General features: G+C 43.5%; 1 protein-coding gene and 1 long non-coding RNA gene across 3 annotated transcripts in view; one reads left to right on the top strand and one right to left on the bottom strand.

The window, feature by feature from the left end:
- The window catches only part of LOC143821888 (uncharacterized), an 88,595-nt gene extending 80,234 nt beyond the window's left edge, over positions 1-8,361 (top strand). Inside the window, exon 3 of the long non-coding RNA XR_013225951.1 lies at positions 8,182-8,361. This is a non-coding gene — a long non-coding RNA (uncharacterized LOC143821888). The remainder of the gene's footprint in view (positions 1-8,181) is intronic.
- The window catches only part of KCNU1 (potassium calcium-activated channel subfamily U member 1), an 81,050-nt gene extending 71,127 nt beyond the window's left edge, over positions 1-9,923 (bottom strand). For both annotated transcript variants that reach the window (XM_077306375.1, XM_077306376.1), the window contains exons 1-6: positions 9,692-9,923; positions 8,256-8,357; positions 6,758-6,819; positions 3,546-3,636; positions 1,757-1,868; positions 681-756 (exon numbers count right to left, since the gene is read on the bottom strand). In XM_077306375.1, coding sequence (XP_077162490.1) covers positions 681-756; positions 1,757-1,868; positions 3,546-3,636; positions 6,758-6,819; positions 8,256-8,357; positions 9,692-9,874 — 626 coding nt within the window. In that variant the 5' untranslated portion in view covers positions 9,875-9,923. The remainder of the gene's footprint in view (positions 1-680; positions 757-1,756; positions 1,869-3,545; positions 3,637-6,757; positions 6,820-8,255; positions 8,358-9,691) is intronic.
- Positions 9,924-17,927: the final 8,004 nt, after the last annotated feature.

Raw genomic sequence — 17,927 nt, 5'->3', positions numbered from 1 at the left:
ACCCCACACAGTAACATTGCCTCACAAGGACATTTCCTCTTCCAGAGGAAGAAGGATTTAACCTCGAGGACATTTCCTGGGGCTTAAGGAAGATTTCCTGTTTTGCTTAAAAGAGCAGTAGGGTGCTGGCCAACATAAATGGATCTACCAATTCAGCTGGTGGAATTCAAAGGAGGTTTTTTTAAAAGTGAAATGAGCAGGGTAGTAATTCCAGAATGGTCCCTGTGTTACCCCATTGTGGTTTGTGGCACCTAAAAGGCTAATGAAATGTTATTTCCAGTGTATGCTTTCATGAATCAGAACTCACTTTGTCAGATGCAATGAATGAATTGCCATTAGGAAGTTGTTTTATGTAGGAGATTACAAAAAATAATCAAACAGCGGAGTCAAGGGGCCATTAAATGTACATGTACTTCTTACATTACATAGTCCTTGACCCTGTTTTTTCCCCATCCCCTCTATATCAAACCTGTCTGTTGAGGATACTCATTGCATTTGAAGAAGTGGGCTCTATGAAAGATGATTTGGAAGAACATTTCATTAATCTTAAAGGTTTCACAAGGCTTCTGTTAATTTAAACATGGAAGAGAATATCTCCATTCCTAAACCTGCCAAGATTCAGAGGCAGAAGGGGGATAGATTGGTCAAAGGAAAGAGTATAGGATCAGGTTTTATCTTACCTACTCTTTATGATTTGGAGAAACTGTAATATTTTTGGAAGCTCTAACAGCCTGAGTGCTCTCAAGAACCTGAAACCTAAAAGGAAGAGGGAATGAACTGGTGTGAGAATAAACTGATGTTGAATACTGACACCAAATATTCTCCAGATATTCTCTGAATACAGTGCTTTTTTGTTTTTATAAAAGATGCTAGTGCTCATATATAAGTGTCCACTGATTTCCACTGATTCCCCCCACAGGACATGTGACAGCCCCCCCTGCAAAAGGTCTCAGTACTCAGTATTGGTGGAGACTACCAGTAAAAAGCCCCCTAATAATACCCAGTTTGTGTCTGTGACAATGCACTGGGTAAAACCTGACCCAACGGGCCTTCAGTGGGGCATATGGGGGGAGAGGCCACTGAGGGCCAATTGCAGCTGTTTGTTGCCTGGCTCTTTCTTTCCCTCCTCCACTTCCTCCTTTCTACTGCTCCCAGAAATGCAGGAGACTTGGAGGCCCGGCTTTGCACTGAAATACCCATTGCGGGGAGGGCGGTATATAAATATAATAAAATAAATAAATAAATAAATAAATAAATAAATAAATAAATAAATAAATAAATAAATAAATAAATAAATAAATAAAACAGTATTTAATGGTCGTCCCAGAATAGTATTCAGTTTTTGCCTGTATTTAACAGCCGATATGCAACAAATATTTTCTCCTCTTAGGGTAATTAACATTGCACAGCACTGTAATTATAACATGCATGATATTTGGCATCTGATGGTTTCTAGTTTATGAGAGTTCATAACCAATGTCCACCGGTCATCACTGCATCATCCTAAACATCTGAGGCTTTCTAATGCTGAAGTTAAAATAATATTAAAATTGCAAATTTTTGAATTAAAAATTGGCACATTCAGAATGTAAGAATATTAAGAATCTCTACAGGATCAGACTATGTTTCAACTAGTCCAACATCGACCCATGACAGCCAAGAAGATACCACCAGACATCCAACTTAGAAGAAATGTTCTGCTTTATAATAAGTCACAGTCCTCTTAGCCCGCCATAAACGTACCCCACAGACTCACCAAGCCAGTTCTTTTTCAAGTAGAAGGAAACACAGACCGGAGTAATGGTAAAGAAGTCCACAATGGAATTGAGTTCAAGCCAAAATTTCAGCTTGTCACTTGCTGCCAAGAACTAGAGAAACTACACAAAATTAGATTATGCAAGAGCCATATCTATCTTACTAGCAGCTTTTCATCTATCGATCCACACCTATTACACCACCACTCTTAAGAAATGGTAAACAAGGAAATAACAAAATGTATCTGTCACTGTAGAAATTGATTTCTTCAATTACACAAAGCAAGGATTACCTCTGAACAGCTGGCAGCCCAGGTGCGCGTTCTACCAGATTCACTTGAAGATTTGAAAATAGGGTGGCCCCCCCAAAAAAAAATTGCTCTTGGGCCTCCCTACTATTGGAAGGAAAAAAGGAAGCTTCATGCGTGGAATCTTGATGGATCATCTTTCTCAACCTGTCCAGCAGAGCCTTTTTGCTTAATGGGAACAATCCCTCCATCTCAAAAGCCAATGTGTAGATAGACAACCCCAAAATGCTTACACTATTCTCATGCCTACTTCCCATATTGAACGTTATGTTCTAATTTTCTCCCTCTCACCACTGACTTCCTCAAGTCAAGCCTAGATGACCCCAGAAGTCCCTTCCAACTCTATGATTCTATGATTCAATCATGAAAAAAAAAGATTTCCCCTTATATAGCAAGAAGAAGACACTGGGATTCCAAAAAATGAAGCAGAGAAGATAAAACTACTAATATTTCCCAGTCTTGAGATCTAGTGCTTACAAAGAAGAAGAAGAAGAAGAAGAAGAAGAAGAAGAAGAAGAAGAAGAAGATGATGATGATGATGATGATGAAGGATGATGAAATGTTTTATAGGCCACCCCTCCCCATGGGCAGGCTCAGGGCAGCTTAAATAAAATGTTAATATTAACATGACTGAAATTTCTTAAACTATTACAGTTTTAAATTATCTATTGCTTTTCCTTTCCCATAGAGTCAACGTGGTGTCATGGCTAAGAGCGGTGGTTTCTAATCTGGGGAGCCAAGTTTGATTCCCCCATTCCTCCACATGCAACCAGGTGGGTGACCCTGGAATAGTCACACTCTTGATATTGCTGTTCTCACAGAACAGTTCTGTCAGAGTTCTCTCAGCCTCACCTACCTCACAGAGGATGTCTGTTTGGGGGGAGGGAGGAAGTAAAGGCAACTGTAAAACACTTTGAGACTTCGGACAGTGTAAAGTGGGATATAAACACAAACACTTTTTCTTCTTCATAGCTCCCCTGGCATTCTATGTCAGTTTTTAAAGCCTATGGTGGGAGGTCTTTCCGTGTGGGGAATGGTCCACTTGTACTTGAAGAACCTGCAGTAGGAGAGGCGGGAGGGAGAGGGAGGCCCGGAGTTGTTCTCGTTTTGTCCCGACCAGCTTCTGTTCTGGAGAACTTCATGTTCGAGGTGGAGGTTCACTTGACTGAATGTCCCTCCAGACAAAACAAAACAACTCTGCACATAGTGAACGGGTTAGGAAAAGGAGCTCAGAACTTGGTTGTGACATGCAAATGATCTCTGTGTGCAGAATGTTTGTTTGAATGGAGCAGCATTCTGTTATTTCTGTTCCCACCTGCTCCCTGAAGGAGTACAGCTTGACACGCCTCCTTTTCTACTTTGTGCAGAAATTAGATTTTTGTGCATGGTGGCAGGGGGGAGGGTCTCTCCTTTCCTCCAACCTATCGAGTGGCATCCTCTACACACTTTCACTTTCTTGTGATTCAATGCAAAGGTCTCTTACCCGCAATCCGAAATAAAAGAGGAAGAATATATTGAAGAAGAGGTCGATATTAATTGTCTTGTCCTGGAAGGAGAGGCAGAACTGTATGGCACTGCAAGGAAAGGGAGGAAGTCTCTGTAAAATCATTTCATTCGTTTTAAGGTGTTCTTTTAAAATACTGTTCTGTTTTGGGTTGTTGACTGCCTTGGCGACCCTGATTGGACTGCAAGGCAGGATATACATCTTCCAAATAAATAAGTTTACTGGGTTGCATTCTTAAAAATAGGCGACAAACATTTTTTTTAATTGCAAAAATGGTGCTGTGGCTCAGTTGAAACATGACACAAAATTATGGCTTATCATTAATGATGGTTGTTTTGTGAAAATATGCTCACACTTGCAGTTAATCATTGACAGAAATTATATGCAACCACAGTTAAGATTAGCTGTGATCATCTGAAAACATCAGATCCTGGTTTAGCCCAACCTAGCCTGATCTTCCAGAACTTGGAAGCTAAGCAAGGTTGGCCCAAATTAGAATTTGGATGGGAGACTGTCATGGAAGACAGGGTCTGATATTAGGGATGCCAGCCCCCAGGGGACTTGGGTATATCTTGGAATTATGTATCTTCCCCTAGTGACAGAGATCAGTTCCCAGGGAGAAAATGACTGCTTGAAGGGTAGACCCCATAGCATTATATTTCAATGTTGTCCCTCTCCACCCCAAATCTCACCCACTCCCAGCTCCACCCACAAAGTCTCCAGGGGTTTCCCAACCCAGAGCTGGCAAACCTAATTGCTATGCAAAGAAAGGCAATGGGAAACAATCTGTGCCTTGAAAACTTCATGATTCATAAGTTCACTGCGGCTTGACAGCACACAATTATTCTTATTCAGATCCTGGTTTGACAAACTCTTACGAGTTACATTGGGGTGGGCCTGCATTCAAACAACCACCGTAAGCACCGTCCAACAAAACCTTGGCATTGTGCAGTGTCTGAAATGAGCCAGTGTGTCGTTTCAATATGGTGGCATTGAATATTCTCAAATTTCTATGTTGAAATGTTTTGCATTTTGTTTGATTTTTTTTCTGTTACAAAAATGCAATGTGAAAAAATGCACCTGTCAAATATATATCAAACGAGCAGCTTAAATTTTGTTTGAACTAGAATTTTTTTTTAACTGAACAGGAAAATGGGGTGTTTGCTCCAGCATCGGTTTCTTTCATCTGTATCTCTTGACCCCTTCATATTCCTGAAAGGTATATGTGCACCAAAAATCATTACAGAAAAGATATGTTCAATAAACCCTAATCTTTTAGGCAGTGTTTCCGAACAGTGGTATAATATCAGTCCAAAACAATCTCAAAACAATACAATAATCCCATGTGTAATTATTTCATGGCAATGTCCTATCAGTATCAGAATTCAGTATAAACGTATAAATCGGTAATGTAGAAAAGGAAGAAAAAACTCAAGAATACAATGCAAGAATTTTAAAGAAGGGCAGGGAGTGGACCAGAATTCCTAATGCATAAGTCACATTTCAAAAACAAGAGCAGGTAATTTGGAACTCCATGGCTGGGAAGAAAAACAGGTACTGTGAATACCCGTAGAAGCCCTAATGGGCATTCCTAACATGGTAGGGCAAAGTATTAAGTTGTATAATATGGAAGTATATTCTGGCTTTACGGGCCAGCTTCTTGGTGCTTTTCACCAGTCATCCTCTCAAGAATTAAAGCATTTTATGCATTGAAAAGATCTCCACTCAGACTGGCGCAAAACAAATGCAAGACATTTTTGTGATTGATTGACTTGATTTCTCTCTGCTGCCCTAATCAGATGATTCAGCACTGGCAGTGTTTGAGCAAAACCCTGCTCCCACCACATCGGCAAGTTGAATTTCAAATTTCCTTTGACACCCTTGACAGTTTCCACATTTCTCCCCCTGATGCTGTTGACAAGTGCAGCATGACAGAATGAAATTGCCAAAGTAATGTTGATTGGTGCTTTTAAAAATAATGTTGCTATTTTCAACCAAGCAAAATCCAATCGTTTCTTTAAAAAAGGGGGGAGAATCTATCCGGATTTCCCCCCCAGGAGGGATGTAAACTTTCATGATAAGCTTTGAGAGCATGCATCACAGACATGCAGCCGTTGTTTGCTTAATGCATCTACTGGTTAAGAATTGTGTTTCTACAGACACAAGGCTTTTTGCCTATGGAATGTGATGTTCTTGTCCCTTCCCCAGGACATCTTAAGATGTCCACTGAAATCCTGCTACATGTAAAAATGATGTCCCATGGGTGAAAATTCTGGTGCCCATGGAAATGTTGTTCTAGATTCAAGACATGGTGTTGAATAAAAGATTATTTTAATAAAGAAAGAAAACTCTTGCCAGAGTTTTAGAAGACTTTCCCCATAAACCACTGCACACTTGCTAAAGAAAATTGTAAAAGTCAGTACTCAGAACAGAGAACCATAGACACAGATGGCTAGACAGTCCCCATTTTGCAAGACAGTCTGGAATTGTAACTTTATGGCTAACTGATTCTGAAAGCTTCCTTCCCAAGGAGTCTAACTCATATAACAGTCTATCAGTGGCTACTAGCAATGATAGCCAAAGGAAACCTCCACATTCAGAGGAAATCAACTTCTGAATTGCCAGAAGGCAACGTCCGGGGAAGTTCTGGGCCTCTATGCTCTATACTTGGACCTCCAGCTGTTGGCCACTGCATGAGCCAGGACACAGGACTAAATGGACAACAGGTCAGATCCAGCAGAGCTCTTATGTTCTCAAATGCTGTAATAGCTACAAGCTTAAAATGATGAGAAACAATCATAGATGGTTGCAATGTTTTCCCAAGTTGCTATAAGTTTAGGAAGTATTGTAAATGAACTAGTATGCCATAGGCAAAGAGAAATAGCACCTGGATACTTATCTCTTTTATTCAGAACTCCATTCACAGGTTTTGAATATGGAATAACAGTAATTGTAATATAATGTCTTGAATTTTTGAAATTCTGAAAAGCATTTTATTTGGGCTTCTTTTCCATCAAAATTTTCAAAACAGTCTCCTTCACTGAACTCCATAATAATCAACCATGTTTACTGTCGTTTGAAAAAATACACAGGCCAAGTTGCATGAACTGAGTTTTTAAAAAGCAAGCAATAAAGCAAGGGAAGGAGCAAATGAACAAAACTTGAAGGAGAAATGTCTCTGTTTTAATTACCTGTAACAGTTGATGAAATAAATGATGAGTGATCCAATACTAAACAGGAAAACCAGTATTACCTAAAATGGAAATTCACAGTGTCAATTGGTAGCAGATACTCCTACAGGTTCTTGGGTTTGAAACCTTTGCTTTTGTGTCACTACATACAATGCTCATTTACTATTGCCTTAGACATTCCCTTGAAATAAGGGGAAGGGGTATGCACTTTGGGTTCTACAACCAGGTGGCTTGAGCCAAAATGGCATGCTGATGTTCCTTGGAGCAGTAGTTCCTCGCAATTCAAGAGATTTCCTCCAGGCCATCACAGACTATTCTATTTGGCCATTTGTAAGATGGCCCAGGCTAGCACCATCTCAGACCTGGGAAGCTTAGCAAGGTTAGTGCTTGAATAAAAGACCAGTCAAGGAAGTCTTTTGGGGGGCATCATCTGGGCTTGGAATTGGGGTAACTGTCGGTGGGCAGGTAGTTGTGAATTTTGTGCATTCTGCATGGGACTGGACTAGATGACCCTGGAGGTCCCTTGCGACTCTCCATGTCCGGGGATGCTACAGAGGCAGGCAATGGTATACCCCCTCTGTTTGTCTTTTGCCTTGAAAACCCTACATCAGGGGCAGTCAACCTGTGGTCCTCCAGATGTTCATGGACTAAAATTCCCGTGAGCCCCTGCCAGCAAATGCTGGCAGGGGCTCACGGGAATTGTAGTCCATGAACAACTGGAGGACCACAGGTTGACTCCCCCTGCCCTACATGATCACTATAAGTCAGTTGCAACTTGATGGCACTTTCCACCTCCAGAAAAGAAAATGAAAAAGGCCAAGCTGCAGGAACAGCACCTCCCAATGGACTACAAACCAGAAGTGGCTTCCACGTGGTGATTAGATTCTATGCCCAGGCCCTTGCTGATCAAACCATGGAATCAGGACACTAGTGTGTAGATGCGCTGACCTAAGATATTGTTTAGCCAGTCAGTGACTAAGTGATCCATGCAAGGTTATAATCAAGATATTGGAAGGAACTGAACATAAGTAGATCTAGGATTTCTCTCTGAACAAGAGGCGATATTGGGTGACCTTGAGCTCACCAAAGCACTGATAAAGCTGTTCTGAGCGAGCAGTAATATCAGGGCTCTCTCAGCCTCACCCACCCCACAGGGTGTCTGTTGTGGGGAGAGGAAAGGGAAGGCGAATGTAAGCCGCTTTGAGACTCCTTCCAATAGAGAAAAGTGGCATATGATAACTGACTCTTCTTCTACTACTACTTTCTTCACCTTTTTTGTGTGTGTTTAGTTCAATTAGGACTGAAACTGTGGAAGAACATTATCTGTCAACACCCTTTGCTGACTGTCCTGTCTTGTTTATAAATTAATCACACTTCTGTTTGAAATTATTGACATCTACTTTCCCTCACTGCTTTGACCACAGTTTATTAGAAAAACAGGGTATAAGTCATCTGAATGAAGAAAAATGAACAGATACCTGCGCATCATGCTACTCACCAGCACACGTCCCACAGCGGTCTGAGCGGAGAGCATCATCAGCACCCAGTCCTGAAAGTGCCTCTTCCAGCTCGAGAATAGACGGGGTGCTTCGATACGCAACTGTTTAAGACAAAAGAGTCCCTGAAAAGAGCCTCCTTTTCCTCTGGGCACCTCCTGCCCAGGACCTCCTTGTACTCTAACAACAGGGCCTGCAACTCTGAATAAATAATACCCACATTGGATCTGGTTTGGACCATGGCTGACTTAGGGTTCTGAAAACATGGAGCAAGATACTGTTCAGTGTTCCTCGAAGATGGCTTCCACTGCCTGTTACAAGCCATTTCTAACAGCTGAGGGGACCCACACAGCCTTCTAGCCAATTTATAGGCTTAGGGTTCACTGCCATGAGGTAAGGTCGGCTTGCAGTGGGTTAGGCATTAAAATCTGAATACAGTAAAACCCCAAGCAGAGTTAAAATACACAAAATTAATAAAACCCAATGATGGCGGGATAAACCCTCACTCCAAAATCTCATCCTCTGTGAGTCCCGGTCAGCAAGTTCAGTACACCATTGGTATTTATTTTATTTATATTCATATTTATTAACCACCACTCCTGGAGCTAGCCAGCTCATGGCAGTTTACATTTTTAAAAATCTTAAAAACCCACATAAAACAATACAAACCCAGGACAACTCAAGATGGCAGCAAAATCTCAATCTCCCTCCTCTCTACCACCCTGTCCCCGTCCCCCATTTGCAACAGCCATCATCCCCCCAGGGGAGGGCAACCTCAAGCGATGTCAGATCAGCAGGTCTAATCAGGCCTGTATTTGAAGAATTAAGATTGTTTTTCTTTTGTCTGTCCTTTGGGCTTCAAGAGAAAGCAGCCACTTCATATGTAAGTGAAGAAGTTCAGTAATGTAGATTCATCTAAGGCAGGGGTAGTCAAACTGCGGCCCTCCAGATGTCCATGGACTACAATTCCCAGGAGCCCCTGGGCTCCTGGGAATTGTAGTCCATGGACATCTGGAGGGCCACAGTTTGATTACCCCTGATCTAAGGAATGTGTTGGTGTCAAAGTTTTCAGAATTCTTTCTTCTCAGGAGGTTAGGCCTCTGAGCACTAGGTTGGAAAATATCTGATTTTTTTTTTTGGGGGGGGGGGGCAGCATAGCCAGGAGAGGAAGGGGCTTGGGGAGGGAAGAGATGTCACCTGGATCCAATGCTGTAGAAATGATCTTCCAAAACAGCCATGTTCTCCAGGAGAACTGATTTTGGTTGACTGGTGATCCATTGTAATAACAGACAATCTCCAGGGTCCAACTGGGGGTTGGAAACCCTAATGTAGATTCTCTCCTGTCTACCCATCAAACCAATTTCACACATACATCTGTATCTGAACACTTCACAATCACTCAGAACACAATCACTTTCCTCTGCTTGTCTTTTTTTACCTTAAGTCTAAGTTTTCTGCCTAGGAAATGCAAGCAGAAATACACGGTCCTGTAGATTAAGATGAAGATGATGCCTCCCAGGAAAATGGACAGGCAGGAACATATGAAAGCGGACTGGAAATATTCGTTGCAGTGCTGCCCTTGCTCTTTTGTCCAGTCGTGTTCATGATGATGAATATCCATGGATCTGCCACTCAAGTCTGTTCTTCAGCTGTCCAACTGTCCTCTTCAGACATTCTAGAAAGTCCTAGAATTCTAGGAGATTCTTCACCCTTTTGTAGAACCTTTGTGATGCATTGTCACTGCCAACAAACAGGCAGTGCTCTAATTTTTTTTTCCACGTGGAAGAAGCTGGGTAATAACCTTCCATGGAAAACAAGAGAGGAGACCCATGAGGAATATTGGAGGGTTTCTCTCTGCTTCCCTTTCTCCTTCCATCTTTGGTTTACCTTCTCTGGCTCTTGCACCTGCTTTACCCTTGTCTCTTGCTTCCTCTCCCCACAGCTCTTGCTATGAAAATTCCTGGATATCTGGGACAGAGCATGGAGAGGGTTGGGACTGAGGAAGGGTAGGGTATATTGCCATAGACTCTCCCCTTCAAAGCACCCACTTCTGCTGTAGTTTGAAGATCAGTTATCATTGCAGGAGATCTCCAGGCCTTACAAGTTGGCAACCCCACTCCTGCTGCTGCTCTCTGGCTCATGCTTAAACTTTCCCCTTCTGGCTCCAGTTTGCCATTTTGTCTCCTTCGGCCTGTCCCATCCTCCTTGTCCCCAAGCTCTTCCTTCCTCTTTCTCCTCCCTGCTCCAGTTTCTGTTTGCCTCTCCCAGCCCCTGTTCTACCCTCTGCCTACCTCTCCTCATGCCCCCTCCCCACCTTCCTTATCTCCTGCTATGTCTTTCCTCTGGCTCCCTTCTCCCATTTGCTTCTCTTCCCTCTCCCTCCATTGTCCCAGGGGAGGGAAGTTAGCAAGCAGGCAAGAGCATTCTGTCTTTAAAAAGACGCTCCAAAGCAAAGGCTAGGGGATCCAAAATGGCACCCATTCCCTGGGAGAAGCCTGGAAAATACTGCAACTCCAGGAAACAATAAGCCTGAAGATTATGTGGAGACCAACAATTAAAAAATCATAAATAGCAACAGGAGAAATGTTGAGAGCTTCCCTATCATTGGGAACAGTAAGGATCTCAATTTCTTGTATTACAGATTCTGGAAAACTCCGTTGTACAGAGTCTCTCTTGATCTGTAGGAAGATTGTTTTCCTTTTCCTTGATTTTTTTTTTTGGTTCTTCCCAAGAATCTGAATTGTTCTGTAAACAGAAGTTATAGTGAACTATGCCTGGAAACTGAGTTACTCAAGGCTGCCCCTTTCTTTGTTAGAAAGGATGAACTCTGTTTGCACTCAGGATGTCAGTTTGTTGCTGAAGGCGCTGGTATCAGAATGAATTCATTCGTAAATAAAACTGCCTTCTTTGCAAGCAGAATGACCTTGAAGTAAGTCCCCCCCACACACAGATCACAGTAAGAGGGGGGTCATTAGGTTTAAAGGAAAATCCCTTAACTATTGAAGGGGATCAGGAAAGATGCATATTTCCTAGTTCTCCAGTTCCAAAGAAGGCAGGGGAGGTGGTCTGTCCATCTTCTATGAATGAATCAGATGAATAACGCTTTAAAAGGATACCTATAAAGAAAAAGAGCTGGGGGCGGGGGTTGCACCCCACTTTTCACTACCCAAAATGTCACAAAGCAGCTTACAATCACCTTTCCTTTCTTCTCCCTATTACAGACACCCTGTGAGGTAGGTGAGGCTAAGGTAGCACTGAGAAAATTGTGACTGGCCCAAGGTCACCCAGCTGGCTGTATATGGAGGAGGAGCTGGGAATCAAATCTGGTTCTCCACATTAGAGGCTGCCGCTCTTAACCACGACACCAAGCTGGCTCTCTAAAGGGTTATCTTTTGGTCATGACTCTGCTATGAATCACCTCTTCCTTCTCCTGGCATAATTTGAGTTCTTTGAAATATTTTTATCCTACCTTTCTCCTTCAAGGTGCTGACAATAAAAACATCTCTCTAAAATAGGAGCTAGCCATCAAAAAACACGGTGACTTCACACAAGCATTAAAAGAAAAACTGCCACACATACATAAGTCAAGTGAGACCCTTGGGCTATCAAAGCCCGTATTCTCTGGCAGTGTCTTTCCAAAAATCTCAAGACAGTTATCTTTCACATCACCTGCTGCCTGACTTTTTAAACTCAAGATACTGGGGATTGAACTTGGAACCTTCAGCACGCAAGGCAGATGCTCTACTCCTCTGCCACTTTTAGGCTATACAACTTTTGTGATTATGAGAAAGGAATCTTCTTCCAAAATGTCATTTTTTAAAAAGCCATAGCCATTGATTTCTCTCATTCTCTTTTTTCCTCCTTCAAGAGAGGGCTTTCTCCTCTTTCGGAGGCAGGCCTCCCACTTTGTGAGTCTCTGCTTGGAAATCTACACGTTTCCTGGGCATGGCACTGAGTGTTCACATTATGTCTATTATTATGGTGGTGGGGACAAGAAGACACTTCAAGGAACACAAGAGCTCACCTTGCCTTTACCTGTCAGGCTGAGCCACACCCCTTGTATGCAGCTGCTGGTATCTGATGCAGCTAGTTAGTGAAGCAATTCTTTTTCCCATTGATATAAAAATGGCGTCCAAACCTCTAAGTCTCCTCTAGAGTTTTGAACATCTTTTATGAAATCGACAGATGAATAACACAATCAGGTTCCTCTTCATGCAATCAGAACAGCTGAATAGGAAAGTGTGATTTTATCTTAGACGGGGGCACATGACTGGGAAAACCAAGGAGCAAAACAGCTCATTGGCAGAGAATACAACACTGGGGTCTTTTGATTCAGCAATGATCAAATGCCCATCTTTCACCCAGATGAAATCCAGTGGGGTCCAGTGGCAATTGGTCCCGTGGCATTCTAGGTTGGAATGGAAATGGCAGAAAGATTTTGTCATTGGGCAAAGTGACGATTCCTGTTTATGTCCTTGTGTACCTTTGAGGCTACGTGGGGCAATTGCAATTCTCCTTCGCAGATGTCATAACACTCAAATCAGCATCTGTGGAAGCTCGACCCTGGGTTTGGATTGTGGGTGTACAAAAACAGGGTAGTGTTTCAGGGCTACTCCCAAAGCAGTGCTTGAGTACAAACAATCTTGGTGCATGGAAAATGTACTGTCCTTCAAGGCGGAAGGATATCAGGAGAGAATCTCACGGGGGCCTCCATTGTACCGCATCCTAGAATAGAAGAAGAATTTAGGTCTATGGTAGATAGAGCTGCCCTCGCTGGTAATACAGATGGATGTATCATGCATGAGCAATAATTCCATTTGAAAAGTTTGTGGCCATCACTGACCTTATTGGCAGCGAATGTAATGAAAGCAATCGAGAACTATTTCCTTTTGTCTGTCCAGTATCCATTTCTCCCCTGCTTCATCACCTGTGCCTCCCACATTACTGCTTCCCAGAGCAGGCATTCAGACGGTCCCTCACTCTGAACATTGCCTTTGATTGCCGCTGTTTTAAACAGCATTGTGACCGGAACCAGCTGAATGGCTGGGAAGTCTAGCTGAGGGTATCTCTTTCCTCTGCAGTCACCTGCCCGGTTACCAGCAACCTGGAGAGAACCTGTCCAGCCACTTAAGCAAAGTCTTCAGTGGGTGGAAGCAACACAAAGGCAAATAACAACCCATTCAGCCAATATTAAAGGGGCAGAACACTTTTTCTTCAAGCTGTTCGCAACTCTAATTGAACCTGACTGGACACTGGGTTGCAGAAGCAGACTGGTTCTCCTTACGGTCAGTTTTGGTGAAAGAATGGAAGGAACTTAATGCATTTCGAACAGGTGCTGGAACATAAGGGTAAAGGTAAAGGTAAAGGTAAAGGTAGAACCTGGTAAATGACAATTACAGGCTAGGGCCATGGTGGCCAAACTGTAGCTCTCCAGATGTCCACAGACTACAATTCCCATGAGCTGCTGCCATATGCTGGCAGGTCCTCATGGGAATTGTAGTCCATGGACTTCTGGAGAGACACAGCTTGTCCACCTCTGGGGTAGGGCCTTTTTCACAGCTGTGTAACTTCTCCTGTTCCCCATTCATGTTCTTATCATGGCAGCCTTAACCCAATGCAATCAGTAGTTTTCACAACTCTCTGCCTTTTTATGCCAGCGCTAAAATGTGCATCCTTCTCACTTGTTAGTTGCAACATCTAACACTTTGCTGCTCCTTTGGTGTAATGCTGAGCAGCTGCCATATGTAGGACTAACCACTAGATGGAGGCATACACCTTTTAAACAACAACCTCCCCCCCCCCCCCCCATTTGTCAACACAATCCAGCACAACCCTGTAGCAAAAAAAGCACAATGCAGTAAAAAGAAGAACGGTGTAGTGGGAGAGCTGAGTGATTTGTTCACTGCTGGAGCAGAGCGATGGTCCAACAGCCAGGTTCACGGAGGAGCCAACTGGAGGGACAGCAGACAGGGCCGCGCAGCCAAGGCCTTGCTCAGATGCTGTCGCCTAGTTAGTCTGACTGTATTTCCTCAAAACAAAAATGGGATCTTGGGATGGCAAAAACAGGACGGGATTCAATGTTCTGTACTCATGAAAGTAAGGCGAGAAAAACTGTTTTATAAGCATATAGTGACCATTTCTGCACGAGGAATCTTCCCCTGGACAGCCTCTGATTGCTGGTGGGTTTTAGAGCTCCCTCCATATGACATTGCCTGCATCCTGAGGCTGTCCAGGGGATAGCTCGAGTTAGCCCAATTTGTCTCAGGATGAAGGAAATCCCATCGGTGAGCAACCAAAGGCAAGCCTGTATGGAGGGGAAAGGTGCGATTGTAGCATTGTCCCACCCTCGCACACACCCTCCCCCCTCTATTTCCTGCTCCAAGCTTTTTTTTTGTTTTTTTTTAATGGCACGGTCCACATTGCAGCACAACTGCAAAGCTACATTGTCAAAGGTAAAATATCCTAACAGTTTAAAATAAATTGAAATGAAAATTCATTTCATAAATGAAAATTACATGGGTTACATTAACAAACAGACAAAAAAAAAGTGATGCTACAGCAAGCATATACCTTTTATCAAAAAGAGGACAACATGACATTTTTATTAAAATAGGGGGTACGGCTGGGAAATGTGAAGAAAGGTTCATATGGTCAGCCTTTGTTGGTCTTCAAGAAGCCATGGGACTCAATATTTGTTCTTGATGGGACTGAGGGTCTCCTTCAGTACAAGGCAGGCACACGATCTAGGCCATTAAAGGTCATCTGTATCCACAGGCACAGGTGTATGCATAAGGGCAGCCAGGAGTATTTATCTATTACGGTGTCGATAGCATTCCTTCCTTAGTATCTCACATGAAGCTGCTTCTGTCCAGGTCCTCCTCTTTGACCTTCATGGTCTCCTGATTTGAGCTAGCCAAGGTCACTTAGGCAACTGAGTGAATTAAACAACAATTGACTGACTGTCACCTGCTTACCATTAGCATCTCCCAAATGTTCTGATCTGGCCAGGTCAGAAAGCGTTAAAGAAAACACTTGTCTACAACAGACACAAAATTAATACAGCTAAGAAACCTTTCTCCTTACTCCCTTGACAAGCCAGATCCACACTTTCTCACTTAAGGGATAAAGAGGTTAGGCTGGAGTTTGGAAGCAAATGATCCGGTCTGCTCCGTTCCTTCCCAGCTTCCAGTTTAATAAACATGCATCTACATCTAATGGGCCGTCTGTCAGTTCCCTTTAATAGAAATCACCTCCTCCTCTAATAATCATTAAACAAATTGACAGTGTAATAGCCAGGGCATCTCATCTTAATGCCAGCTGCTCCAGGAAGAAAATTTCCTGCTAATATTTTTTTTCCCCCAAAAGGCCATTACTCTGGCTCATACTGTCAGGACCCTTGATAGAGAACACAGGACCCAATGGAAAAGACAGGGATACATGCATACTATTTTTTTGGTACCCTGCCCAAAGGAATCTCAAAGCGGCTTACAATCACCTATCCTTCCTCTCCCCACAACAGATATCCCATAAAGTGGGAGAGGCTGATAGAGCTCTGAGAGAACTGTGACTGGCCCAGGGTCACCCAGCCGGCTGCATGTCGAGGAGGGGGGAATCAAACCCCGTTCTCCAGATTAGGGGCTGCTGCTCTTCACCACCACTGGCTCTCTGTGCTATCCTGTGCTTTAACTAAAGGAACTGAGAGGTAAAGAGAAACAAGAACTCTGCTGGTGGCTGTGCAGGCCTGGGAAACAATGACAGGCACAACCTATGCATCTTGCAGTATTGCTTCACTGCTTGTGAAGAGGGAGTCTTGGGTGCCAAGCAAAATGTCCTGCTGTGACACTGTCGGCACACATGCCAGGGGTTGCCCACCTGAGCCACAGCCTGATTGGACACCTGCTGAGTTGAGAGAAGAGCCATCCCAGTGCGCCTGTAGCTGATCTTCCCCCCCCCCTCCTTTAATATTTTATAGTGCTGGAAAGAGGGACTACTCCTTTAATGAGAAATTCATGGGGGAATAGCTGTCATGCCGCCAGCTGCAGGGAAAATAAAAATGCGTTTATCTGATCATTTGTGGCAAGCAAGTATCACCAGGCGATGACCTTCTCCTGTCACTCTCACTTGGCGAAGCCCCAACATGCAGGAGGTTTGATTATCTAAACTGCAAGGGCACAATCCTACCTGGATATCACAGGCATTCATCTCAGGGAAGGACGCCTCCCAATGTAGGACCAGACCATCAGAATTCCTCCATTGCACTCTCTGTTATTGTCATGAATTTTGTTCACTATGGCTTTACTCATAGCTAGGCTTTTTCAGCCAGGCTTTCGTGAGATCTTGTGGTTTTTTGAGGGACCAGGAAGGGTTCCTGAGTGAGTGGGAGTTAATTAATGTTTAATATTGAATTTAAAATGTTCAATCATTTATCAGGTGATATGACCATATATAGAGCCTCTTGTGGTGCAGGGTGGTAAGGCAGCCAACATGCAGTCTGAAGCTCTGTCCACGAGGCTGGGAGTTCAATCCCAGCAGCCGGCTCAAGGTTGACTCAGCCTTCCATCCTTCCGAGGTCGGTAAAATGAGTACCCAGCTTGCTTGCTGGGGGGTAAACGGTAATGACTGGGGAAGGCACTGGCAAACCACCCCATATTGAGTCTGCCATGACAACGCTAGAGGGCGTCACCCCAGACATGACCTGGTGCTTGCACAGGGGATATCTTTACCTTTACTCTTTATGACCATATATGGTCATGTTGACCCCACCCAATGCCACACTATCTACTGGAATGTCCACTTTACACAGATCCAAGGAGGAAATTTCTAAATAAAATTATTCCAGGGACATTTTCTTCAGCTCATGATAAATTAAGGTGTTTGCTTTCTGATATGGACCTATCTGTGACACAAAGGGTTGTTGCCACCTTTGCTTTGGCCGCAAGAAAGATTCGAGCTGGCCTTGTGGGCAAATACTGTGGGCTAATGAGCAGAATGTATGGGTTCAGTGTAATTTTTATTCTGCATTTGTTTTTAACAATTTTATTGTTATCTGATGTCGCGATAGCCTATGGCCTAGTGCAATAAAGTTTGACTTTGACTTTGACCCCACCCAGTGGCCAGTGATGCGCCTGGAGGGGGTGGGAAGGGGAGGGGCCCTGGGTGGGTGTGCCCACAGCTATGTTTCCCAACCACATTCTGCAGAACTGAGCCACTTCTGGGGTTTCTCAAAGCTTGAAGAATGTTTCAGGGGGTTCTCATTGGTTAAAAAGTTGAGAAAGGATGCACTAGGCAACCAAGAATGGGTCAAAGATGATAATGAAAAGAAGATACTGAAAGCTAGACCAAATAGTTCCAATCTCAGACCTTTAGGAATTGAACTGGCATTATTGGCAGGCTGGGCGGCATGAATACACGGCATGAGAAAGAAACAGCATGGAAGAAATCCGCTTCCCCTAGTGCTGGAGAATCAGATGCCACATGCTCAACAGCAGGCCTTCTGCTCAAAGGAGCTGGTCTGGCATCCACTCCTCACCTGCCTTTTGTGCTCTCCGGGGTTGCCACTCTCCTTCCCATTGGTCAGTGCCGTTTCCTCGGCTGCAGCCTTCATTAGAAAGGGATCCTTGAGGCTAATGAAGGATTTTTTAAATGCCTTCTGCAAGCAGCTTGATTGCTTCAAT

This window comes from Paroedura picta, chromosome 12 (genome assembly GCF_049243985.1).
Source record: "Paroedura picta isolate Pp20150507F chromosome 12, Ppicta_v3.0, whole genome shotgun sequence".
Taxonomy (NCBI): domain Eukaryota; kingdom Metazoa; phylum Chordata; class Lepidosauria; order Squamata; family Gekkonidae; genus Paroedura; species Paroedura picta.
The sequence above is the reverse complement of the archived record's forward strand: the minus strand, read 5'-3'. Positions and strand labels throughout refer to the sequence as shown.